This window comes from Cydia strobilella, chromosome 6 (genome assembly GCF_947568885.1).
Source record: "Cydia strobilella chromosome 6, ilCydStro3.1, whole genome shotgun sequence".
NCBI lineage: Eukaryota > Metazoa > Arthropoda > Insecta > Lepidoptera > Tortricidae > Cydia > Cydia strobilella.
This window is the reverse complement of record NC_086046.1, coordinates 6,772,479-6,799,695: the sequence shown is the minus strand read 5'-3', so window position 1 is coordinate 6,799,695 and position 27,217 is coordinate 6,772,479. Positions and strand designations below refer to the sequence as shown.

General features: G+C 35.9%; 3 protein-coding genes across 7 annotated transcripts in view; 1 reads left to right on the top strand and 2 right to left on the bottom strand.

Moving 5' to 3' along the window:
- LOC134742387 (glycine receptor subunit alpha-2-like) overlaps positions 1-20,149 on the top strand; it is a 37,196-nt gene extending 17,047 nt beyond the window's left edge. The window contains exons 2-10 of one of the 5 annotated variants that reach the window (XM_063675506.1): positions 2,674-2,741; positions 7,152-7,219; positions 7,978-8,207; positions 9,973-10,055; positions 10,601-10,732; positions 11,913-12,111; positions 12,425-12,635; positions 12,843-12,956; positions 13,755-20,149. In XM_063675506.1, the coding sequence (XP_063531576.1) occupies positions 2,674-2,741; positions 7,152-7,219; positions 7,978-8,207; positions 9,973-10,055; positions 10,601-10,732; positions 11,913-12,111; positions 12,425-12,635; positions 12,843-12,956; positions 13,755-13,973 (1,324 nt within the window). In that variant the 3' untranslated portion in view covers positions 13,974-20,149. Of the gene's footprint in view, positions 1-2,673; positions 2,742-7,151; positions 7,220-7,977; positions 8,208-9,972; positions 10,056-10,600; positions 10,760-11,912; positions 12,112-12,424; positions 12,636-12,842; positions 12,957-13,754 lie in introns of all 5 variants that reach the window. The other 4 variants (XM_063675505.1, XM_063675504.1, XM_063675508.1 and 1 more) reach the window with 4 other exon arrangements.
- A 1,058-nt stretch (positions 20,150-21,207) lies between these two features.
- LOC134742408 (mitochondrial inner membrane protease ATP23 homolog) lies at positions 21,208-23,854 on the bottom strand. The gene is made up of 5 exons (XM_063675549.1): positions 23,487-23,854; positions 23,357-23,402; positions 23,201-23,282; positions 22,413-22,637; positions 21,208-21,796 (listed from the first exon to the last, which is right to left on the bottom strand). The coding sequence occupies exons 1-5, from the start codon at positions 23,719-23,721 to the stop codon at positions 21,602-21,604; spliced, it is 783 nt and encodes a 260-aa protein (XP_063531619.1). The 5' UTR covers positions 23,722-23,854; the 3' UTR covers positions 21,208-21,601.
- Positions 23,855-24,864: 1,010 nt separating this feature from the next.
- LOC134742296 (protein-lysine N-methyltransferase EEF2KMT) lies at positions 24,865-27,162 on the bottom strand. The gene is made up of 6 exons (XM_063675347.1): positions 26,994-27,162; positions 26,590-26,910; positions 26,173-26,434; positions 25,732-25,947; positions 25,293-25,464; positions 24,865-24,943 (listed from the first exon to the last, which is right to left on the bottom strand). Exons 1-6 carry the CDS (start codon positions 27,078-27,080, stop codon positions 24,865-24,867), a joined length of 1,137 nt encoding a protein of 378 aa, XP_063531417.1. The 5' UTR covers positions 27,081-27,162.
- Positions 27,163-27,217: the final 55 nt, after the last annotated feature.

Sequence of the window (27,217 nt, the reverse complement as noted above, 5' to 3'; positions counted from 1 at the left end):
AGAATTGCCTTTCAAGTAAACACCTACTTTACCCAGGATCCGTAGGACTTGTAAAAATCAGTTTCCTACCTAGAAATAAGTAGGACAGTCAATTAAATAAATGGTAAAATTATTTTATAGCTTTATAAGATCCTGAGTTACATCTATATTTGCGTCTTATAGTTACTAAGTACTGTGAATGTGTTCTTGTGAAATGTAATGTTTGACCGTAAATAAATGTTTTCTCCTTTTTTATTATTAGAAGGCTTGTAACATTTACTTTCACTAGAACAAAAGCAAGGGTGTGAAAGGGAGCCCTGAAGTTCCAAGTGCAAGCGATGACCTATAACGATAAACAATATACAATTTCCGTCATCCTTCATTGTGACACGTTTTAGTTTGTAGCCGCCTTCGTGTGCTCGAACATGCAATATTTTATTACCAGTCGGTCCTGTAATTAATATACCTACTTCATGTGCAGTCGAGTTCAAGAAAGTGCTGTATTTCATGCATAGAAAATCAAGAACAATAAAATGAATGCACGTTTTAAAAGTAAAACTGTATCAGTTCGAATTAGTAACTCAAAACCGAAACAAATGCATTAATTATCAAGTCCGACCCTGGCTACATGATTAGTCACTGTATCTAGGCAAATACCTGTGAGCTGTGGCTAAATTGAAGACGAATATTTAGACAAACAATTCATGTATAGCTGAGCCATTCCACAAAAAGGTTTATTTTATCCGGGACGTGACGCATATGGCAGCTATACTTTAATAACCTGCAGAAATATGTATTATATACCGTTAAATTTAATGCAGAGATCAAATTTATCATGCCAAATATCGGCTTCTTAGCTTTATCAGAAGTTTAAAATATAGAGTCACGTACCCCACATTGATATAGAATGCCCCAGTTTAACTATTAAAAAACCGTTGAGTATATTTTTCATATTTCTACACTAGCATAAACACCATATTAGCTATGTCAACTATAAATAACTATAAGAATAAAATAAATAAAAAGCCTTTATTAATTCTCTACATAAAAAAAAATGTTTATAAAAGTAAAAAAAAGTTATATTTCTATTGTGTAGAGACCCCTCTACGGGTGAAGGCCTCCTCCAGATTCAGCCAGTTTTTCCTGTCCTTGGCCTTCTGTGACCAGTCTTGACCGGCTGTAGCCACGATTTCGTCGAATCATTTTTCTTTAGGTTTTCCTTTGTTTCTTGTCCCCGAAGGGCCCCGCCATAGGGTGGTTATTTTTGCCCATCTGTCCCTATGCATACGTGCTGTATGGCTGTATGAATAATAGAAATTAATTTATCAGGAAATACCTACGCACCTAAACTGACTCCGGCAGCGCTGCGCAGCTTAGTGGCCCTAATCCACGCAAATGCCAAGTCAATTCTTCGCCTTCCCACAATCCCACAATTGTATTAGTGGAATCTTCTTAAGCATTGTCTGTTACATAAATAAATGCCATTGTAAACTATAAATGTACAATTATTGGTGTAATAAAGAATATTTCCTTACTTACTATACACGTAGATAAACATATATGTTAGTTTGTCGGCGAAGTTCGGTGCATTATTGAAGTAGCTTGTCTGTCAGTCTGTTGATGCTACTTATTGTAATGAATTTTAAATTATTATAGCCTAGACGTTTATTCTTCTGTTGTATTTGTTATTATATGACTACGAAAATATGATTTCTACGAAGCTAGTAATTTTCGCAGAACAGGTAGGTCTTGGGATGATTTTATATTTTGCAACTTTTATATTATTTCCACTCAGATATACGAGCTATTTCGATCCTAATACGAGAAAAAAAGTTGGGGACACTTTTTTTATACATTTTTTGTTTATCCGTTTTACGGTCAAAGAAGGTTATTAGGCCACCAAACGAAGGAAAATGGGGGAAATTATTCGTGTATTTTGGCATAGTTGTAGGGAATGGTGTATTAAACAACATACTAAAAATATCGAAGGGTAGGGTTAAAGCTAACGGGTAGGGAGGGGGGGGAGGGGATTTAATGGCCCTTTTTTATAGTTTTTTTGTAGTAAACGGTAGCCCATAGCAAAAAATAGTCTTATACGTAATAATCTGTATAAAATTTTCTACAAAATAGTTATACAGGGTGTCCCAAAAATACTAAGTCAAACGGACACTGGAGGTAGGACAGCCTGGTGACAGACGGACTGACAGACAGACAGACAGACAGCGGAGTCTTAGTAATAGGGTCCCGTTTTTACCCTTTGGGTACGGAACGCTAAAACACGACAGAAAAATAAAAATCGACCCAAATGCATAGGGTGAACATAAGACAAATTTTGTAACACTAAAATTTTTCTATTTCATTCATTTATCATTCATATGCCATTAAAAAAAAGTGTGTAGACTTCTTTTTAGGGTTCCGTACCCAAAGGGTAAAAACGAGACCCTATTAATAAGACTCCTCTGTCCGTCTGTCACCAGGCTGTATCTCATTAACCGTGATAGCTAGACAGTCGAAATTTTCACAGATGATGTATTTCTGGTGCCGCTATAATAACAAATACTAAAAAGTACCTACGTTTTTTGTATTTGAGTACGTACTATAAAAGTACGTTTTTTTATGTTTTCCCGTGTTTTTTATTTACCCCACCTGACCCTATATTTGATCTGAACACTAATCAGTGAACCTTGTTTCCAGCCAGATCCTGTACCTGGAGCAACAAACGTACGACATACCTTCAGACTATAACAGAAACATTCCACCTGGTGAGTTCCTACTTTTTCATACAATATTTATATGCAGACATCGTCGGAATCTAGGGGGCAAAATTTAATGACAGGTAGGGAGTTCCTATATCGATAAACTGGATTATCGATGCTTTTCCCGTTTAAAGTAAAAAATTTAAGCAAAATAATAGAATAATTCTCTACTTCTTTATTTTAAAACAATAGCTATTTGAAACTTGGTACGCATTTAACCTATCGGTAAATTCAAATTTGCACTGTGTAAAGTTTGTCTTCGTTTCCAAAATAATACTATACCTACACACTTGCAAACAAAACTTGAAGCGATCACTATTATATGGGAAAAGATGGACAATTAATTGCCTACCTGTCATTAAATTTTGTTTCAAAAATCCGATGTCTGTTTATAAATATGATCGCATAACTAAATCACATTCACCTTTTTCAAATGATCAACAAGCATGTTTAAAACGCAGACGGTGTAAGTTTTTATTGACATTTTAATCCAGCTCATAAAAATGTCTTCTCTGTCATTAATTCTCATGGTTTTTAAAGGTTCACGAGCGAAGTCATTCACCTGTAAAGATTTAGATATACTTACCTACGCCTACAGTGTTTGTTTTTTTTTTGTTAAATGATCAAAACAAAATAATGCACGCCTATTTAATAGGTATTTATGCAACAAGTGCGGAAAGTGTATAAAGGAGTACAAGTCGGAAATCATCTTTACGCACGTGTATCATACAATGTTTTACTATGCATTGTGCGAGTAAATAAAAAACATATCATATACGTTTAATTACTTATTAAAAGGAGTGATTTACATCGACACGAGTTGCGAATTACCTATTCGCACGTGTATCGTACAACGTTTTACAGTACATATGGCCAAACTTTCGACATATGCACGAAAAGTGCTCTTTTCCGCACTAGTGCGAGAAAGTAGCACCATATGTACTGTAAAAAAATTGAAAATAAAAAGAACTAGTGCGGAAAAGTAGTACTTTCCGCATGATATGGCTCCGTAGGAAACGCACTTTTCGAGCACATGCATTGTAAAGTAATTTTGGCCATTTGGCCCACAACGTGTCCGTACTTTCATTACTTACCTACCAACTTAAACCCACAAGCCCGTGATTTACCAATAATTATTTGTACGGTCAGCATCAAATAAATAGCGAGGACCAAAGTAGATAAACATAATACCATAGAGTAACTTATACTAGAGCGGTACTGTCATAGTAAATTTTGTAACCCCAGTAAATTCACTGCCATCTATCAACACACTTTAAAACTAAAAATTAAGATTTATAAAAATACGATAGAATGTATTTAAATATAGATAAATGAATTTTTTTATTTGCATTAATTATTTTTATGATTTTGACCCATGTTCTTTCACTGATATGCGTTAAAATTGTTAAAAAACAAACGAAACCGTCAACGCTATCTATACGACTGTAGGCCAAAACTAGTAGCGCCCTCTGAACGAGAATCAAATTTTCTTGTTTTTCGAGGCACGTTTTTTCCTTAGACTGTATCCATCTATTACGGAGTTATATCTATCTTTGATAATACGAACAATCAAGATATGTACCAATATATGTACAGATTTGGCTACTTTGGCTGTCACTATCTATTTTTTTGATGCTGATTGTGCTTAAAGGTTTTTTAACCATGTTCTCCTATACCAGAGAGTGTTCTCTATGTTATATTTTTTTGCATAAACATAGTCCATTATTAATATTCAATGGTTTTTAGTCGGTAGGCTAGACATTGCGCCTAACGATGGCTGTCATCCATCCACTTAAGGCCGGATCCGGATATTATTCGGCGGATTCAGCGCACCTCGTTTTTGGCTTATCATTCATTAACTTTGTTCATTAACTCAAATCAACAAGATTTTTTATATTGAACCCCTCGTTATATACTGCTTCGTCGCCGTAATAATGACGAACATATTTCGCAATTATCTGCACCAGGCTTATTTTATTGAAGAATATATTTATAGTATGTTCAGATAATTCATGCGTGTGGTCGCCTGCATTTAGGATAAATACACTGTGTAAATGCTAAATATGTTCCTTTTTCTTTTACATCCGTAAATAGGTATACATTCTGAATATCAGCCAAAAGACATTAACGTCTGTGCACAGACTTCCCCAAATCCTCCACAGCTATACCTATACCTGCCGCCGGTCATGCATTGCCTTCATGCGACGGATAAAATACTTTTACCCATATTCTATTTATTATCGTGATATGACAAAAACAGATATATTTCTCTTTCATGCAGTGTCATACTTTATTACTAAAACCTGAATCTTAATTTTAAATTCAAGGTTCGATTGATCAATCGCCCCGTAGCACGTTTAGTAGTAAAAGTTTTGGTTGTTTATTAAAGTTCGACGGCGCGGCGTGCCTGCGGCTCTGACGTAGGTAGTCATTTTGGCGGAATTGAACTTTTAAGTATTGATTTAACAGTCGTAATGCCGTTTAAAGCTTGAAAGTTATGACTCAGGTCACTAAATACTACAAAGGGTTTTGAAAATTATTAGATTTTTTCTCTTAAAAAAAATTACATGGCTTGGAAATTACAAATCTATTTTTAAAACGTACGTATCTACCTAAACTAAATACGGTGTATGTATACGTTGTTGTTGTCGTTGTCTTACGAGTATAAGTACCTATAGGTATGCACATTTATACTTTTTATGGAAGTTCCCAGAAATGGGGCTTGAAACATTTAATTTGTTCAAGTAGCTCAAAGAAAGAGTATCCGAAGGTTAACTACGCGGATATTTCAACCATTATCATTAAAAAAAATTAAGTATGAATATTCTTTTAAAAAGACACGAAGGGGTTATGTTACTGGCCAGTACTGTTTGCATTTTGTATAAATATGGTAAATAGCACCCCATCGTCGGCATCCCTATAGCAATCTCCTTCGTTAGTTTATAATTGTGATATCTGCAAATGGTTGGTTGATTGACTTAAGAGACAAATATAGAGAAACGGTGCATTCCGGTTATATATAGCGGCAAGGCAACACGTTCATCGGAGCCTCTGCGGTACTCGCTGAACATCATAATTGTATAAATGTCGCAGCCGAAGGCAAATTGTAAAAAGTCTGCATTTTGTAAAATACCTTATGCCATTAACAGCGTCGTTTTCACTGTCGTTTGCAATTTGCCGCGGCATTTGGTCGAATTAGTTCTTTAATTTACCACGCGTGGCGCTGCTCATCAAAAGTAATCAAAACTATGAAAAACGCTGGGGTGTCCATCAAATCTGGAGTTCGTTGGACTTACTAGGGGCGCGTGGGGCGGTAGAGGCTCTTGGATCTGGGTGGCTCCGGCGCTGCGGAAGAGCAGCCCTTCCACCCTCACGTGACGAAACACGGTCACTACACTCGGCTCCCGCGCTCCGTGACAGCGGGCGAGGGCTGCTCTCCCGCCGCACCCCTGATTTCACAATTGCTCTCTAGGGGTAGGACACACAAGACCACGTGGATAGTGGGGTGCTCTGATTCGTTTGTGACCTTGAGATTTTGGTGGCCGTAAGGATGGTGGTGTGGTATAAAAGTTAATATAAATTGATAAAACAAGAAACCATGGTCACACTCAGACAACGATCACGTTTACGTCACTAACAGTTTGCCTTCGGCAATTTGCATAACGTTTCGCGTTTGTAAAATGACGACGCCTTTTGTAAAATGCCGAATTTAACAATTTGACTTCGACATAAATAAACCCTTAAGACATATATTTGCACTCCCCTAGCTAAACAGCTTCGCTGTGATTTACGGAGTTATATAAATCTTTGCTGTGATTTATAACCTCTACAAACTCGTAAGATATGAATACTTTAAGGCAAGTAAAATAACGAAACAGTCATAAAAATCGGGCATAGTAGGTCTTAGGTAGTAGGATCTTCATCTATTTAATCAATATTTATTATTTCAATAATAAAACTTCCGCGAGGCACTGACATATTAAATACATTAAACCGGGTCACTCACGTTTATAAAGTCGATGATTGCTCGACAATCGACATGTTTCGCTCCGTAACGAGGAGCATTTTCAATGAGCGCTCGCGTTGGTGGCCCGCGACGCAGACACCTATATTATTTTAATTATTATTTTTATTAATTAGTATATTTTATTTTAAATTATCAGGCTCTGAAATAAGGTAATTTTTTTTGTAATTGACTTGTGGGAATGACAATGTATATTTTGAAATCCACTATGTTAATTCACTATGTTTACCTATTTAATTGTTTTATTTTGAAAGCAGTCACAAGCACGTGTAAACGTCTACAATTACTTCTTAGCAACTTAGGGAGGCGGAAAAATACTTATACTTCAACAAAAGTTAAAATACTACCTACCTTTACGTGGTATATTGTTAATATTCTTATTTTGTTTCCAGGAAAGAACACAACCGTGTTCATAGGGCTCAATGTCAACCGTGTTTCGGGAGTGGATGAGAATAAGGAGGTAAATATAGTGTCGCCGTATTTTAACTGAATATGCAAGGCTTACCCGACTCACTTCCTCCTAAAATACACGTGTTTTGAGGCTTTGACCGCCAAAGACGTCATTTGACGCACGCGGCTACAGCCCAATATCAACCTTCGTGCATTCCGATAAGGTTCAGGATGACGCGCCGCACACGATAGGCGTGGCGTTCTAAGGGTTAGAGGCAGGAGGCTGAATCTTAATATTTTTCATAAGGTTTGTTTATATCATCCGGCTACTTTTACTAAGGGCCCGTTACACAAAACATTAAACGTTAAAATCTTCGCAAAATTTTATTGTAAATTGTAGTGTTTGTAATTTATTGCTCACTGCTGAGTGGCGTTGATCAATCCGTCAATTGTGGTTAATGCGACTTAGCCCTTAGTCTTCGTAAGTACCTACCCGCTCAGTTCGGATCCTTGGAATAAACATTTAGGTATAAAGTCTGTTTTGTTCTATTTAAATATATGTACAAGGTAATAAGGTAATAACCATAGGAAGCATTCCACGGGCTGTCCCGTACAAACGCATTTTATTTCGTGTAGGTATTAGAATTATTTTTCGGCGTTTAAAGCCGGTTTATTGTTCTAGGCATATTTTTGACCGTTTGTCACAGAAAAAGAAACTCCTATACCTCCTACCTGCAAATCTTCCGAGTATTCGTGTTTGTACAGGACAACTTCATGAAATGCTCCATAGTTGTCTTCTTCCTAATGATATTAATTTGAAAATATAAGTTTCTGTTTTCCAAGGAGATAACACTAGACGTGTTCCTACAAGTGTCCTGGAAGGACCCCCGGCTAAAGGTGGGCCTGGAGTCCATCGACCTACCCTGGGAGTTCCGCCAGCTGATCTGGACGCCGGACCTGTACATCTGGCAGCTGCAGACCATGCGGATCCTCTCTGTGCTGCAGGAGATGGCCTCGCTCAGGCTTTATAGGAATAGCACCGTCTCAGTCAGTATTGGGTTCGTCCATTGAAATGATTATTTTATTTTACATACTAAATAAGTTTCTCTTAAACAGACTTTAACAAATAAATAAATAACCTAGCTGTATAGTGCGACATACATACAATTGTAAAAATTTAATAAAATTGAACTAAAAAAATTACATACTAAATTCTTGCCATAAGCTAAAATGCTTACCATTTAACGTCAAAAATGTGACAGTTACGTAGGAAGTGGCGCCCTCATTTATTTTCTACTATTTTATGTCGTACTATACCTATAAATTACTATCCCTATCTTCATATCCATATTTTTTGTAAAAATTTTACGTTTTTGGAAATACGTCGAATATTGATGACATTTTCCATATTTAAGAAAGAAATGTCAACATGAATTTCTTTGAATATTTCAATAACTAGTGAATCAATTTCAACGTATATAAGCTTATAATTATGTTATAGTAGTAATCAGCGAATAACGACGATGAAAGTAAGAATCTGCTCCTAGTTATATCTGTCCAACATAACGCAGCGTACTACGTAGGCGAACAACACGCGAACGCGAAGCGAAGCGATGCGGCGCGAGGTGAATCAATCCTTTGATACCCATATAGAAATGTCCTACGCGGGCGATCTCGTTGCGAACGCGAACGCCGCATGGCTCGCGTTCGCGAGTTGTTCGCTTACGTAAGGCGCTGCGTAATTATTTCTTTGTTTAATGTCGAGGACCTCCGATATTTATATTCATTATTTATTTAAAAAGTTGCTACCTGGTAATAATATGACAAACAAAGTAATAAACAGGAAGCAGACTGTATTCTATTTATTAGTTTTATTTTAAGAGGCCGTAGTCGATTTTGGAGCAAAAATTTAAATTGATAGATTTAGTCGTTGAAATTATACACGTTTTGTTACGTAATATCTAAATAACAAGTATTGGTTTCTATTAGCACGTGTTCTCATCTTGCCTTTTAATAATGAGGTCGCGAGCGTGCGCCATCGGTAACATATGAAAAGAAGGGGCAGTTTTTAAAAATTCATCAAAAATTTATGGTGGTAAATTATACAAATTGATGTATAAGAATAGTTTCAGCAGATTTTGTAGATTGTTTAAGTATCAAAATTACGTTGAAATTAAGTCGATTTTCAGAGAAATTGTCATTTGTTTTGAAGTAATTTCTGGAGAAAATTGATTTCGTCTAACTTTCATTTACACTACTTCAAAGTCATAATAATAAAAATGTAGTCTGATAAACGTCAAGTACAGGATATGTGTAATACAAAATTACCATGTCTAGCCGTCCAAACTTTACGAAATTTACAAATAAGAGCGACAAAATCAGTGCTTTACGCGCGTTTACCTAAACGTCCATCAGAAAAGCAAACATTACTAATTTAGTCAGTCTGTTTTCAAAAAATTGATCTGATAAAAGGTAAGATAAGAAGACGTGCTAATAGAAACCAGTACTTGTTATTTCAATTAGGTAACAAAAGGTGTACAATTTCACCGACTAAATCTATAAAGTTTACATTTTTCGACTAAAATCGACACCGGCCTCTTAATTTGATCTTGATTCAAGCAGGCATAATATGAAATGTGGTATTTCAATCTTGTGACATAAAACTAGCTATTGTAACGGCGTTGACAACTTAACTATGAATTTACGGAATGGCCGGAAAAATTAAAAGTTTTGTGCTACAATCTGTTTGATGGGTTAATGGACACGAGTTGTGGGATTAAGATTTGATTTGTGTGAAAATAAAATATTTTCAATTTATTTTAGCGCGACGATAACAATAAAATGCGAGATGGACTTCGTGTTATACCCTTTAGACGTGCAAACCTGCAACATTGATTTCAGTAGCTGTAAGTATGATTAATGAGTAGTAATTTTTATCATTATTGAGAATTCGTATCATCATCATCATCAAATGCTATTAAGTTTCTTATGTGCCTACTGTTTGCCTACTGCAAGATAACCGGCGTGCCTATAATTATGTTACCAAAGTATACTTACGCAGTGTACTACGTAGGCGAACAACACGCAAACGCGAAGCGGGGCGGCGCGGAGCGGCGTGAATCAATCCTTTGATACCTATAGAAGTGTCCTACGTGGGCGATCTCGTTGCGAACGCGAACGCCTTGGGCCCGCGGCGCCGCTTCACTTCGCGACTCGCGTTCGCGAGTGTTCGCCTACGTAAGACGCAGCGTTACGTACGTATAGGAGTTTATTGACTAAGTTGTGCATGCATGTCTTTTTTAAATATTTGTGTATATATCAGTATGTCATAAAACCCGTTTTCTTAAATGGTGACTAAAACGTGCAGATTAAAGTCTATTGTGGGTAATGCAGTGTCACTTAATTTCAAAACATAGGTACCGTAAGTGATAATGACCTAAACTGTTTTCAGACAAATACACATCGGAGTACGTGAGATTTGAATGGCGGGAGGTGCCTCCGTGGCTGGGTTGGCGGCTGGCCGGCGGACAGCGCAACCAGTTCCGCCTGCCCAAATACGTAGTCAGCTTCACTACGGACAAAAGTAAACGTATTGCCCAATATGGTGAAGGTAAATGTATATTTATTGCTTTGCGCTTTAGTTTGCGCCTCATAAATCACTAATCATGTACGTATCCAATTTAGGACCGAGTTATAAACAATTTTGACATATAATCCTTTTTTACTGTAATTAGGAACAGAGTCCAATCCTTTGTTAACTGGTTCTCGCTGTTTCGTGAATACAAATTAAGTAATCTTAACTCTAAATGCCATTCTATTTATATACCTACCTAGTAATTTGTGTTACTGTCAAAACTGTGTCTCGCTCGGTTGGACTCTACTAATTCTATACTGCCACGCGCTGTCGCTTGCCGCTGGCATGACGCAAGTACGCTGGGTTCGGATGAAACACCGTATTACAATTATTTTTTCAACAACGACATATAATTTTCTGTAAACTTGCATATTCGCTATGTCACCGTCATCCGCGCCTAGCAGAATAGATGATACCTTTCTGTTCTTAGCGTTGGGTTATGTGTTGTTACTTGTTAGTCCTTTCTGTTACTCTTCTAATATATGTTTTCATAATCATAGTGTGTGATTGTAAAGCTTGGTGGTTAGTTTGTCTGTGTCATGTCGTTAACAATACTGATGTTTTACTGTGTCCTGTCCTAGTGTATATAGATGTTGAGCTGTGTTTTTTGTTGGTGGAAGTCTTAGATAATAAGTTCAAGAAATTAAAATCGTAGTTAGCTAAATATTTGGTATTAAAATATTACGATGAGTATGTATTATGTTGAGTAGTAGAGTAGATTATCAGAATTTGAACTAGTATTTAATCTGCTAGTTACAGTAATGTCGGGTAAAATATAGAACAGAAGTCTGCACATGTATCTAAGGTCACTAGTAAATGTTATTTCAACCGTAATATTCGAACCACTCGTGATAGCAACGCAGTAGTAAAAGTCCACCTAGATCAGAGAGAAGTTAGTAGCAATTTGAAAAACTCTAAGAAAATTGCGCTTCACTTTCAACAATAGGTTTAGTCGAAAAGTGAAGCATTGGAATCATATTTTATGGAACAGACCTCTTTGCACGACAAAGTTGTCTTGCCTGCTCTTATTATATCACATTACTATGACTTTCTCTCTGGAAATATGTAGCTAGTACTTTTTTTTTGTGTTCAGACTTGGAACGTACCTACCTATTTGATATGCCTCTAGGCGAGCATTCGGCAGCGCGGCTGCAGATGACGCTCTCTCGTGAGCTGCGGGGATATCTCCTGGAGAGCTATCTGCCCTCATCATTGTTCGTCATCATTTCGTGGGGCAGCTTCTGTGTCATCCCCGAGATCGTGCCCGGGCGCATGGTGCTACTTGTGACCACCCTGTTGTCGCTCGTCACCATGTTCGACACAGTCAGGTAAGGGCTCAATTTTCAAGGGTAGTTATCTCTTAGAGCTTGCTGCTGTAGTTGTTGTACGTCATCATCTTCTTAGACAGTTTGTTTTCTTTCCTAATCATAAATCTTAAGTGTGCATGTCTTGAGGAGCCTGTAAAAGAGAAACAGGCTGCCTTGACGCCATCATATTGAAATGTCATAATGGCATTATTTATAACCATGGTCATGACGCTCAAAAGTACAGAAATACCTTTTTTAGGTTTATAAAATTCAACTGGCAATAAAAAAACAGTTCGTATTTAAACGTTATTCATTGTTCATTCTCAATTTACAGTACAAACTCGCCCGACGCGCTCGAGCTGAAGTGCATAGAGGTGTGGCTGATCTCGTGCACTATATTCGTGTTCCTGGCGTTGCTCGAGTACTTCGTGGTGCTGTTCGGTATCCGCTACGACAAGAGCTGGTGTCGCCGCCGAGCGGACATGCGCCGCGCCGTCTCCGCCGCGCAACTAGCTCCACCCCCTTTACACGTCAACCATTCTCAGGTACAGACTAATACTGACATAGTGCATGAGTAGCCTTTCACTCCATTTTATTCTTGATAGACCGCTTATTTTGCTACATCTCACACAATTCGCCATAAGACGAGAGTGGATCTCAATGCCCGAGAGGCGAGGCGGGTCAACTGTATTTTATCGGACGTGCATGCGGTTGATCCCAGGCCATAAATTATTATTTTCTTGCGATTCCAGAGGTTGAGTTGCACTCCCGTGACAGGCACCCCACAGGGCGGAGTGTTCTCGCCGACCCTCAGTGTGGAGGACGAAGGCCTCAAGCAGCAGCTCGACCATCAGACCATTTCGAGGGTAAATATTAAACGACTCATGTAACACGCCTTTAGAATTTTGTATGTTTAATATTGTGTAGATTGCATTTTGTAGAATTTTTAGCAAATAACGTTCATTGGGTAGGCATAACTGTGCCACTAACGTTTGCTCTGTGTGTTTAGGATGTTGCGTAAATTATACTTATATTGACCGGGATATAGACAGTGATTACCGTTTGTACCTATTATTTATGAGCTCCCTATATAATAAGTCAATATAAAATTCGGTCAATATAAGTCTAGTGAAACTAACCGTGAATCATTCAAAACTCTAATTGCATAAATTATGTTTTAAAAGAGACAAATTTTTAGTCATCCCTCTCGGGGAAAAGGAATTGGAGAAAAAATAAGGTCGGAACTGAGTCAAGATCGAGTAGTAAGGTAAAGATAAATTAAAGGCACTGCACAGTGTGGCTATAGCACATCGCAGGTCGTAGACGGTCACGTCTAGGTGGAAGAATATCAATTGTAGAGAGACAGTCAAAATCACGCGCAAGACTAGGCTAACAATTCCTGAAATTTCTACGTCTTCCTTCCTTTACTGTCGCTATTGACACCGTGTAAGTATTGTACTAGACGCTTAAGTAATTTTTGTAATTTTTAATACGCTTACGTAGCAAATAATGTTTTAATTAAACTATATATCTAAGTAGTGCTCAGCTTGCGGCGCATGTTAGGCCTTGATGTGTAATGGTATGTAGACTCGAGGAGGGAGGGGCGCTCGGCTGAATGTTGTCCATTGCGTGGCTGTTGTGTAGTGTAGTGTTTTGGCCGGTAGGACTCGCCGCCGATGATGGAGACGCTGGGCGGGCGCACCGCGCAAGGTGCGCTGGCGCGGGCGGGAGCGTGCATCGACAAGGGCATCATGTTCTGCGGCGCGCAGCACGGCACGCTTGACCGCTTCGCGCTCATTCTCTTCCCTTGCTGCTTCGTGCTCTTCAATATTATATACTGGACCACGTACCTGAGTGAAGTGCACCGGCACCCGCCGAAGTGAAAGTGTCAAACGATTTACGATCACATTGAATGTGAAAAGTGCCTGTGCTAGACGATGTGTGTTAATTGTAAATATTGTTAGACAAATGCTAGTCGATTATACAACGTTAGTTATACTACTTACAATCTACGTAAATTAGGTTAATTTTACAACGAAATTAAAAATAATTAAAATTATCTTCAAGTGTTCCGTAATAGTATAAAATACTTAGGTTAATTTGATATAATTATATCTCGCTATTTCTTATGTACTTTCCTATGCTTGACGACGCTGTAGGACAATATTTAAATGTATATATGTAATTACGATATTAAGAACAAAGATGACGGGACATGTATAAATGTTCATATCCTATGTTTATTGTTTAGGTATCGCCACGGGTTTTGAGTGATGCTGAGCTTGACAATATACAAATCGAAGTTTATTTTTAACTTCTATTTGTTAGGACCACGGTTGCTTTTTGAAGTGCCAAGAGATGTCACCGTTCAAGATCCGTGTCACATTGTCTATCAAGGTATAATGTAGGTACATGCAAATTGCAACAATTAATTACAACCGTCCAGAACCAAGTCTTGTGCCTTTGTAACAAATATACCTATCTATGCTAATACATACCTACAAACCCATATCAATCGATATAATATCCTTAAAATCAATAAAATCGTGTGCCCTAAAATCGGCCTTTAATCCAGTCAGGAAAGGTTTTAGTACCTATATGTCACAAGAGCGTAAAACGCATCATATAGGTATATAACGCGAAGGGTTTACTACCTATAATCATATGAATATGAAGTATGGAACAGCTTGTGCCCACCTCAATTTGGCTTCGATAAATACAGTAAAACTTTCAGTTGGCGCTTATGTTCACAAGCTTCTTATAAAAAAATACCAATCTTCTCTATTAGGTACTTAATAATTAGGTATGTTTATAAAGACGAAGTATCAATCAATCTACTGATGTAAAAAATAATGACAAGTGTAAACGCTCGCCTGTTGCAAACACACAACTTGGCAAAACTTTGCAATATGGAACTTAATCTAAATAAAATGTTTCCTAATTTAACTAGATATGGATATTAACTGAAATTGAACATGACGACTGTCTATATTTCACAGCTAGTCCTCACTTATGTGCAGGAACTGACAATACCCATGACCCAAACAACCGGTAATAAAAGTACATAGGTAACTATGACTTATGGTCACATTCAAAGGAATTGAAATTAAATGTTTTAGTCGAGTCCGGTTAAAAGTACCTAAGTGTCAATAACTAACTACTGGTAACTATCTTTATTACTTTTAGCCATTATATCTACTTCAAGTGTCTATTCTTGTTAACCCTTTATTTTTAATATTACCTGAGTACATTTGGGTCAAAATTCATTACGTTGTCTTGTTTTTGTCCTAAAAAAATTGACGGAGTGGAGCTTTTTGTACGGGGTGAAATTTAGTTTTTAATTATTCTCAAGAGAATTACTTAAGCACTCAACTTTTTTTAATTTTTTTGACAAAAGACAAAAATAGAAGCGTAACAGAGTGGTTAAAAACAAGACAACGAAAATAATTTTGGCCCACATTACCTACGTTTGAGCGCTAGTGAGTTAGACAACCTAAAATACGGTAGATAAGGGACCATTAAACTTGCTCGTGCATATACATACATTATCCTCGTAAGTTTGCTCAGATGCTTTGCGTAGTGGTGAAATTATTGTAATATTATCTTACACCGATGTCAATAATAAGATTACCTAGGTACTTACTTTATGGAGCTGAAACATTTTCCATCAGTTTTCTTTTCAACGAGTCTGGCTTTACATTTCAAAATGACTAGCACGTGAGAGCAGGCAATGAGGTGCCTGAGCGTGAGGTGAGGTGAGCCTAGGCTTAAGTCTCAGGAACCCTCTACCATAAACCCACTCCCATACAATCAAAGTTACGCTCTCAATTTAAAACGACAAGCTGAAAGAACATAAAACTTGGCATGAACATTTATGTAACATATATCTGTCTGGTATTTGTTTGTGTTGCTAAAAATTGCAATACCTATAAATAAAACGCTATTCTTAGCGTCTCTATTTTGTTAGTTTCATCTGATTTCTTATGTATGTGTATGTATATGTATTTTTTTTACTTATATGTGCATGTATTATACCTATGTATTATTTATATTACTTGTATTTGTTTAGTTGTATGAGTTGTGTAAAAATACCTACTAACATTATAATGTATTCTTTTGTCTGTGTTTAGGATCGTATAATTTTCAGTACCGGCCAATAATATATCACCTCCATGTTTTAGAGGTATAACTTTTTTTTTGTATTTGTGAGTGACTTCCACCTCAGTTTTAGGTAGTCTAGTAGTATTCCTTTGTACGGGCAATGAGAAAAATTGCTCATATGTAATGGTTTTTTCATAGAGGTTTTTTAGTAATATGCTGAGTATCCTATTGTAATTCACAGTATTTCATTGCAGTATTCATCATATATTTGTATAAAATGACGAGTAGGTAAAATATGCAATCTACAAACTAACCTATATTGTTTACTCTATACAAGCTCATACAAAAACACTCAAAGGTGATATATTATTGGCCGGTACTGTACTTTGTTTTGTAATTACAACATGATGTTGCACCGCCTACAAGTTATCTGCTTTGCCCGAAGGTTGACTTGTAGAGAATGCCTTGTAGCATTAAGTCCGGCTTTTGTACATTTGTATTTTCTTTTGTGCAATAAAGATTAAATAAATAAGTAAATAAAACGTGTAAAAGTTTTTAATGAAAAATTTTTACTCGCTCCTGCGTGCGATCTTTGCGTTCGCTGTTGTTTGCTTAAATGTTTTTATTACAATTCCAAGATATAGATATATGTTACTTGAACTTCCATGCTAAGTTTCATATCATCTCATCAAATTCGTATATTCGACTGCAAATACTTATTTACTATGTGAAGGCGCTAGGCGCTAGCACAGCCATAGGCTGAAAAAGTTTTCCGATGTATGCTTTATATTTTGAACAGCTAAGTTTGCGCTAATTTTCTTTGTCATCATACTGTACGACTATACTGCCGGTTGCTGGCTGAGCGAAATCTCTTTACGAACTTCTTGAAAATGAACAGAAGAAAATAATGATACGTACACACTGATATTCCTTATCATTACTAAGCCAAGAGACATCCTAATAATTTAAGCCTTCATTAATTAAATTTATTGCCTCAAACGACGCTAATTAGTTATTTTATAATACAGACCCCTTTTAGACTTTTATAAGCCAACAAACTCGCCAACAAACTGCATTACTCGCCAACAAACTGCATTACTCGCCAACAAACTGCATAAGCAGTTTGGCAAGTAACTTTAAAATTGATCATGTATATGGGTATCTAAGCATAAAACCTATATACACGAGTAGGCCCAGTGGTTCACGGTAGACCCTCTGAAGCCTACCAGAGGCGTGCCAATCTTTCCATTCCTGCCTATTTTTCTTTTAACTAATATAAAAATTTAAATGCTTAGTTATCAGTATCACACTGATGCGATTTCCGAAGTTTGCATTTAGCAGAAATCCATCCGTTTGCTATCATGACCGTCAAAAACTCTGAAAAAGCCTGAATTACAGTCAAAACGAGTATCTGGATCAAACTCCGATTCTAAATATCAATTGTATTATCAATAATAAAGATAAGAATAATTATTTACGTAATAACGTGGCCAGAGATATTTTTATTCGAATTTCACTGAATTCAGTGAATTTAATTGTATAAATAACTTTTATAATATTAAAATAATGTAGTAAGACTGCTCAGTAAGAATTTATACTGTGTAGGTTATGTACATAAGTTTGTTTAAAATTTTATCGCTTAGATTTAAATATCATTTAAGTTAAATTAAGTTTTCCAATCTAGTCAATCATTCAGTACTTACTTTAGTAGTATATATTAAGCACCTAATATTACAAAGTGTTTCAATACGTGACCAAACCTGTGGTTTTAGCTAGAAGATGATTATACTAAAAGCTCTTTATATTATGGTCATAATGAGACATTATACGTGCTGCGTAATAGCCGTTTTACATTTAGTTGGGTGTCTGAAACTATATCGATATAGGACAAACATTATCTATAAGCGACTGGTCACCGATAAACTAGTGTTGGTTCCAATATCCATAATAATATTGGATCGTGCTATAAAACAGAAATATAAGGAGCCCTATTCGAATTTAATGCGTCCGAGATACACTGCGAATCGTGTAATGTTGACATTACGTATATAGCCCGCTCCAGACTACGTGGCTTCGCGCCGCGATTCGCGCACGAGTGTTGAGGGGGCTTATCAATAACGAAAACAACAAATCAAGTTGAAGTTTTTAAAACTTCTAATAGGACTAAAGCACCCAATACCGGGCGCCAAAGTAGGGTAGAGATCCGTGAATTCATCCTAGTAAGCGATCGGAAAACCTGCAGCCTTGTGTACAAAGTCTCATCATGTTATCTTAACATTTTGTTGCACGTTTAATATGCTCACTTGAGTCCCCGGCAAGCTCGGCCGAATTTCACCTTCCCATTCATCTCATCATCCGCATCATTCCCATTCGTTCGTTCTCATTTTAAAAGTACGTGTTGGATTGTAATGAAACTTTGCACATACAATGACATGAGGTATATCTAGGTCTGTAATCTATATACATATATAAACGTAAAAGTCCTGACTAACTGACTGACTGACTCACTTAAATCAACGCCCAGCCCAAACCGTTGGACCTAAAGAGCTGAATTTTTCACAATAGATAGCTTTTATGACGTTAGTATCCACTAAGAAGGGGTTTTTCAAAATTCATCCCCTAAGGTGGTGAAAAAGGGGTTGAAAGTTTGTATGGAGATCATAAATTTTTTTGAGTGCGGGACTTGAAACTTTGTATAAAGGCATATTATTAAAATACTAGAAAAGTAATTTCAGCGTTTTTGAAAATTCATCCTTTAAGGTGGTGAAAAAGTGGTAGAAAGTTTGTATGGAGGTCAAACATTTTTTTAAGTTCTTAGAAATGCATTGTATAAGATTCCAAAACAGTTATTTTAACGTTCTTAAAAATTCAACCCCTAAAGGGGTTAAAAAGGGGATGTAAGTTTATATGTGGTACAAATTTTCTTTTAAGCTAGGAACTTGAAACTTGGTAAAAAGGGCATTATATTAAAATAGACGAAAACTGATTACTTACACCGTTTTTGAAAAGTTTGTATTAATAGTTTCGGGAGCGGATACTTTTTTAAATAGTGGACTTGTAAATCTTCTAAGAGGGTCGAGAGGGATTATATCGGGAACAATTTTTTTCAGTTAGGGTCTTGAAACTTCGTAGTTTGTGAAAGATAAATTTCATGCGTTGTATAATTATTAACAAATGATTAACCGGATATCTTTTGCTGCGTAATGTTCTATATTATGCTCATGTAGAATATATAACCACCAACATACAAATCCACGCGTACGAAGTCGCGGGCAACAGCTAGTTAGTTTATATAGCTCCAGTTTATAAAACAAACGAAATAGAGCAAAAACAAGTTTTGTATGAAAAACTTAAATTCGCTGTATTTTTTTTACTATGATATTTGAAGCTACATAAACTAATTAGACATATACCTTATCCTATTGTAAGTACAACGTTTCAGTTTTAAAATGTGAGCGTAACTACGTTTGTATAGAGAACCGAGCTTGCCGGAAACCCTTATTTCCCTAGATTATTTTCAGTGAAGGCATGTGTTTGTACAGTCAGCAACAACTATATATATATACACGAGCGAAGAGTTCAATATATCCGAATTCTGTTTACCTATTGCTGTGATTGCAAGAGGCTAAAGCCTAGATTTGTAGTTAGATACATTTTTACACATCTCATGCTAACTGTGCTATGCTCAAGCAAGTATCAAGACCGTTTGCTTGCTAACACCAACGCGCGTTATATAACAGCACAAATTTATGTAGGTACCTATAGTATAAACGACAGATGCCCTGATGGTATAGATATATGTATATATATAAATGAAGAGTTATTCTAAACTTGTTTGAGACGAGTCTTCTGCAGGTTCTCGAATCATTTCTAGAGAAAATTCAAAAACAATACAACTAATTGGAAGGTACTTTGACTTTGCATCCAATCCATAGTTTACGGATATTTTCTTTGCCCTCGTCAAACGGATAACGGAGTCTTTATTATTGGACCCGATTGTTTTAAGTCACACTTCATTAAAAGCATTGGAGTCTTAACAAGCAGACGGGTAAAAATTACTTATACGAGTTGTTTAAAATTTAGTTTTATAAGACTTGAGTTGCTATTAAATCAAACAGTGTTACCCAACACTCTATTAAAGAGCAAAGAAAAACCAAATAAAAATAATTGGCTTTTAAAGTGCATTCACACCGCAGTGTGGAGCACCACAATAGTTAACTGCGGTGTGGGTGCACTTTTCAAAGAGTTACTTTGCTGCTATAAAACAGTGCCTAAGCAAAATCGATAAATTGCTAACTGCACTCATCGCACGAAGAAAAAGTTATTTTATTTCACGCGACTAGTAAGTTTTTTTTTTAAATATTATTTACCCATTTATAAATGTAATTACGTTTTATTTCTTATATTATGTTCTCACAACTGAGGTGGAAAGTTGTGTGTGCCACACAAGACGAAAGTTATTTGCTCCTCGTACTTACACTTTCGCTATGCTAAAAATTTTAGTTAGAAAAACTTGCAGCAAAGTACAACTTTGCTCTCTTGTTACACACACATTTATTTTCTACTCGTGACACATATATGTAGGTAAGTAGTATAAGTTTATAAGTGAGATAATATCAAACAAACAAAGCCAGGACTGCTGCGATAAAATACTTATATTATATGAAGTCTTGATAAAATAAATATGTGACGTTCGCTAATAAGGATTACTATTGCATCTTCATGCCTTAAATAAACACGAAGGAACCATTGATAACCTAGGTATAAAAATGCTAATGTAAGCCAAACTATTACAATATTTTAGGATATTTTAGACACAGCTTCGAAACTACAACTATATATAGCTTATAAATTTGTGCCTTTTCTATAACACTATGCTTGTTACTCGAGAATGTAAAATGAAATGGGAACGGTCTGTATAAAATAGTGCTTTGATTTCTTAAGCAATAATAATGTAAAAGGTAACTAATAATGTTGATTCTGTAAATAATGAAATAAAAGACATTATATTAAATTCAACGCCAATTTTATTCCCGCCTACATGTCAACAATCTTAATACATTCTACTCTTCACCTACTGGGCCATTTTATTTTTTTATTTTTATGTTATTTTTACTCAGAATCACAAGCTGTTTCGTTCCTAATAGGAAAAATATTATCCCAAGGTTTTACTTCATTACTATTTTTCATCGACTTTGTAAACGTTAATGTAATGGAAGACACAAAAAAATTATGGAAATTATGAGACACTTTTTCTCCTAAGTATTAGGATTGAATAAGCTTGTGATTCAGAGTAGAAATAACATAAAAACATCCGGGAAAAAGTTGTGTGTACAACTCTAAATAAAATGACTACTACATATTTAATAAAGATACACTTTAATAGATATAGCTATAATCTACATAGATATCAATCATACCCATAGTAAGAGGCATCTCTAAGCACTCTGATCATGTCATCAGAGTTTCTGCGTATCCGTCTGCCTATGGGTTCCAGGTCTGCATAACATTTGGGAAATACCTTTTCGATGATGTCCACAGCCTCAGCTTTGCCGATTTGACGCACTGCCAACACTGAGTACAGAGCTTTCGTTTTTACGCAATCCTGAAATGTTACATAAATATCAGTTGAATGTTAAGTTACATTCAGAATACGTGTTAAAGTAAATTACTCTTGTAGTATGTAAGTGCTTAGGTTTAATAAAAAAAAATGCCCACTGACGAGTCCGCCGGACGATATCGGCCTGTCAATGTCAGTTAGAACAAAAATTTGACAGTTCCGAACAACTGATAGTCAGTGGGCCCCTATTATATATAAGGTGTCTCCCGGCAGATTTCCGATTTCAAATTCAAAAAGTTTCGAACGCAAAGTGCGAGGGAGACTCGGGGGGATGTCTTAGTGAGTTTTGCGGATTGATTAGTGACAAATGACAATGGATCACTGGCCAGCAGACCAGCGTGCATACGCTATTGAGGCGTATCGCGGTATCATACCAAAGGATTTTCACTTGTACCGCAAGGCGTAAGTTTTGCATTAACTTCAGAATATGCTGAAAAGGTTAGAGGACACAGCGAGGGTCGACATTTAATGTGATTTTCAAAAAATTAAATCCGCATCCATGTTCTTTTCATAAAAAGAAATTGGTAGTATTATTATTTTTTAATCAAATTTTGGAATCGAAATCTGCCACTGGACAACCTGTATTAAAAGTTGTACCAACCTGGTGGGCCTTCTTTATCTTTGTCCATGAAGCATCACCCTGAGACCAAGCGCTAGTGAAAGAGCAATGCGTCAGGTTTGCCGCTCGGATCTCTGAGCAAGCTAGATGCTCCATGTTCTTGAAGTCAAGCTCGTTCCGGCAGTAGTCAAACATGTGGATCATCTCGTGGACCAGGACTCCTTGAACCATGCCCTTTCGTGTGCTTACGTTCTGGCATACTACGATCTGTAAGTCAGTTATTTAAAGATTTTTAATCTTATTAGACAAAAGATACAGGAAAACAAAATAAAACTAGTTAGAATGCTGTTTCCATCCTCAAACTGACCATAAAAATCAAAATGTAATTTAAAGAAATGATGCAATAGTGTAGGAATAATAAAAGTACCTATAACACCTGTTGACTATCTGTTATAGAAAAGACTCATGCACGAAGTGTTCCGTACCATTACACAAAAAACAGCAAAAAAACATGCAACAAACTGTATGGGAGCCCCACTAAAATATTTATTTGATTGTTTTTAGTATTTGTGCAACAGAAATACATCATCTGTAAAAATTTCAACCATCTAGCTATCACGGTTCATGAGATACAGCCTGGTGACAGACAGATAGACAGTGAAGACTTAGTAATAAGGTCCCGTTTTTACCCTTTGGGTACGGAACCCTAAAATGAAATAATTCTATTTGTGTTAAGTTATACCAATTTAATATCAATTCTTTGATAAAAGAGAAATATTAAGTTCAACCTTATACACTGCAGTGCCAAACAGTAAAAAAGTCGATATTACCTGATTGAGCTCGGGATCATAGCCTCCGCTGACAGAATAATCACACACTTCACATGAAAGATGTCTCCGAATATCTATGGGGCTGTAATAATAAATATATTCTTAACAAAATGTTTAAAAACAAAAAAATTACAAATATTTAAATTCTTAACTGACCATCCAGAGCTTTTTAGCGCTTTCATCATAAGCTTCACGATAGGACCTGCAATCATAATTAAATATAGTTTTAGTTTGGTATTATATTATATTAACCTTATTAACTAAGCTAAGGAATATTGAAACTCACTGGTTTTAACACACTCAACAACATTTTGTTCACATTTCAATTTCTCCACATTTTCTTTTCCCTCTTTTCCAATAAGTACATTTCCTATTTTAGGGGAGAAGGTGCCTCGTCTCTCAGGATACAAATCATAACCCCAAGCTTCTTCCTTTTTGGGCCCAGCTTGTGTAGGGGTACTAGCATTAGGGCTGGATTTACTTTCAGGTTCTGATGCCGCAGCGTTACTAAACATTTTCATATATAAATACCAGTAACAATAAAACAAAAAACAGATTTCACAAATGAACTCTGAGCAATTGAGCACTTCTAAAACCTTAAAAACCTATATATAATATTCAGGGCTGAGCGCTGAGGACTCGAGCTCACACAAGTGCCGAAAGCCGAAAGTTACCATATGATTTTGACAGTTAACAGTGACAATGACAGATAAAATATGCGGGGTCAATAAAGACGAGATTTTAAAAGTCGGATAAAATTAAATTAAATATTAACCTCTTAAACTAATGTAAATTTGCGTCTTTTGCTTGATATTCTTTATAAAATAAAACAAATAGTTTATACCTAACAAATTTGTAGGTGAAATGAGAACATTCATTACATAAACGACAGGTTAAATATAAGCTTGAATAGATTGGTAGGGTTGTGGCGCAAGAAACCGATTTCGATAATCGATTAATAAACTGAAAAGTATATCATCGAACAAAATTAAAAATAATAGCAGTTTATACTTCATTCATTATTTTTTTAACTACACTCATCTTGGAGACACTCATGGACAAATTTAGAATGCAAAAAAAATACTAATTTTGAAATTACTTTAGGTGCTGTAATCCAGTAATTATTAAACCTTTTTTTGCGTTCCTCTAAATTTGTACATGAGTATATAAGGGCTGGTTTTTTTATTCAGATGAATCGCCTGATGACAAGCGATTACCGTCCCCCATCCGTCCACTATGACCATTAAACGGAGGGAGGAGTCCAGACGGGACAATTTTTCGCCAATCTGATTAAATTGTCCGATCAAATCAGGCCGTACATATCTTCATTATGATCAATATTTGGTCAACCGATATAATTTAGCGTAAATGCGTCACTTGAGGTAAATGCGTTTTTAAGGATTTCTTCTAAACGGAACATTTTAGAACTATTGCAACCGTCTCTGTTCGAAGTGTGGTAACTGAACTTTTAAAGCAGATGGGACAATAGTTATAATATGTTGCGTTTCGAAGATATCTTCAAGGGACGCATTTATCCCAGGTGACCTTTTCCGATAAAATGGAGGTGCGGACGGAAGAATGTCAATTTGTGACTAGTATTCGCGTTTGGTGGCATTTTTTTTTAAATTAAGAGCGCTATATCACCATAAAACTAAAATTGGTGATTAAATTGGAGATTGACGCCAATTTCTTTTCTGATCAAATCGACCGATTCCCATCTGGACTACACTTAATATTGGTATCCTGGGGAAATGGAGGAAGTTCTTCAAATACTTATTATACTGTCTTTCTCTTACGCTAGTACTACTACCCAAAGAAAGGGATTAATATAATTTTCCTGCTTCTTACTGGCTGACAAGTTGTTTGCCAGACTACACATGCATAGAATGTAGACACCTATACTCTGGCACACTCACTTTGTCAGTAGAAAAAGGCGCGAAATTAAAATTTTCTAAGCCTACATTTTTTTTATTTGCCTCCTCGCTTTGTCTATCTGACAAAGTAGGTGTCCCAAAATATATATGTATGTATATAGTATTTTGTATAAAATAAGTGTATTTCGTCATATATTTTGTTCTTAGGCCTTATATACCTAGATTTAATTTGATTGAAATTGTGAATGTTGAAATCAAAAGCAAGAAGATATACTGCAATTTTTTTATTTCTTATTATTTTTAATAAATTTCTCTGTTTACTGTTGTAGTTCCAATCAATTAATTGGCTGCGCTCCAGCGACATTTTACAAAACGTTAACTCATTATTCTCTGAAATGAAAAAAAAAACAATTTAAAATAAAGACAAAAGTGTAAATTTTTTCAGGGTTTGTGTTTAGGCTTCATTTATTTTTTTATGAAAATGCGTATCTTCTTCTTCCTCGGTTCCTCATGGCTGAGGGTCGCGACCACATGAGGTCGAAAAATACGTATACCTAAAGATAAATGTCATTTTGTAAAATATACTTAAAGCATGCACTTATTGACTTGCATTTTACAATAGTTATTCTATAAAACTGAATTCAGTTTTAAGCTTACCCAATGTCCTTAGAAACTCATCAAAAGTATCTTCATTACGTATAATGCTAGCGATGTATACTTCTAATTCAACATTCTTGTCAAACAACCGTCGCAATACATTACAAAGTGGTTGTAGAATTAAAGGGTCATATACTATATCTGTTCCAATTACAATATCTGGCACCAAGTGACTAGGTATTTCATCGTCATCATTCCAATCCAACATCATGACATCTGCAAAATGATCATAAAAAAGAAAAACTAACAAAGATTAATTATTAAAAACAACAACAACACTCGCGATACCAGAATTATCATCTTTTGTCGTTTTATTTTATGCTAGTTAAGTAGATAGATAGAATACTCTTTATTGGCACACCTCAGTTATAGATACAGCTTAAAGAAAAACAATTGACTAAAGATAGATGCAGACAACAGGCAAAGTATATGATTTGTTACCTATATTTGGCTGACAATTTCTCTGTGAATCAGACAACTCGTTCTTGTTTGAATCATTGGAATCAGGAAAATTAATAATAATATTTTCCTTTATTGCCTTCAACACATCTTCATGACAATCAGTTAAAACTATAGACTTGATTTTACAATGTTTTGCTATGGTGATCCCAGTAAAACCCACTCCAGAACCAAGTTCTAATACTTTTGTATTTAAAAGTATATTTTCATTGCATAGCGCCCAATCTGCTAGCATCAGAGCAGCCTGAAAACATAGTCAACATTTAGATGTATGTAGGTCGTTATATTTTAGCAATATTGTTTTTATATTAGAAGGAAATTAATGACTAAGCTAACATGCTATGTGAATCATGCAAAATATCACCCCAATAAAAAAAAAGTTGCGGTGACATAATATACCTCCCAAGTTCGCATTCCAGTGGTCCCATTCACAACCATGTTATTAGTTTCCTTTATTGTAATAATATTTCGCAGGCCATCGCCAATAACATGGTGACGGTAGCAAAACATGTCTGAGCTTTCACTATTCATTGTTGAGCACAGGAATTCGTAAACATCATCGTGAACTTCTTGACATGGTTCAATAAAACTTATCAGTTTCTTGAAAAAAAGTTTTGAGAACTCGTTTTTAACTGGGTAGCGTTTTAATAATTCACTGTGAACTGTTGCATCAAGAAACGCTCTTTGGTTTGTCCACGTCATTAGTTCTGCATCTTCAGGCTATAATGCAATAACATAATTGGTTTAGATCAATTTGTAATACATTGAAAAACTTTTTTCCTTAAGCTATATCAATTACTCACCTGTAGATAAAATGTTAATAATCCTTTGAAATAATTCCTTATAAGAGAATTTAAAATAATTTTAGCCTTCATGTTAAGTGTTGTCATAATTTTGTAATATAAAATGTATTGTTTCCAGTAATTGAGGTTATGAACTCTGTTATAAACAAATAAATGTCAATGTCACGTCACGTCGCACCTCAGCGTCGCAACAGCACCACAGATAAATTCTCATTGTAGCTATT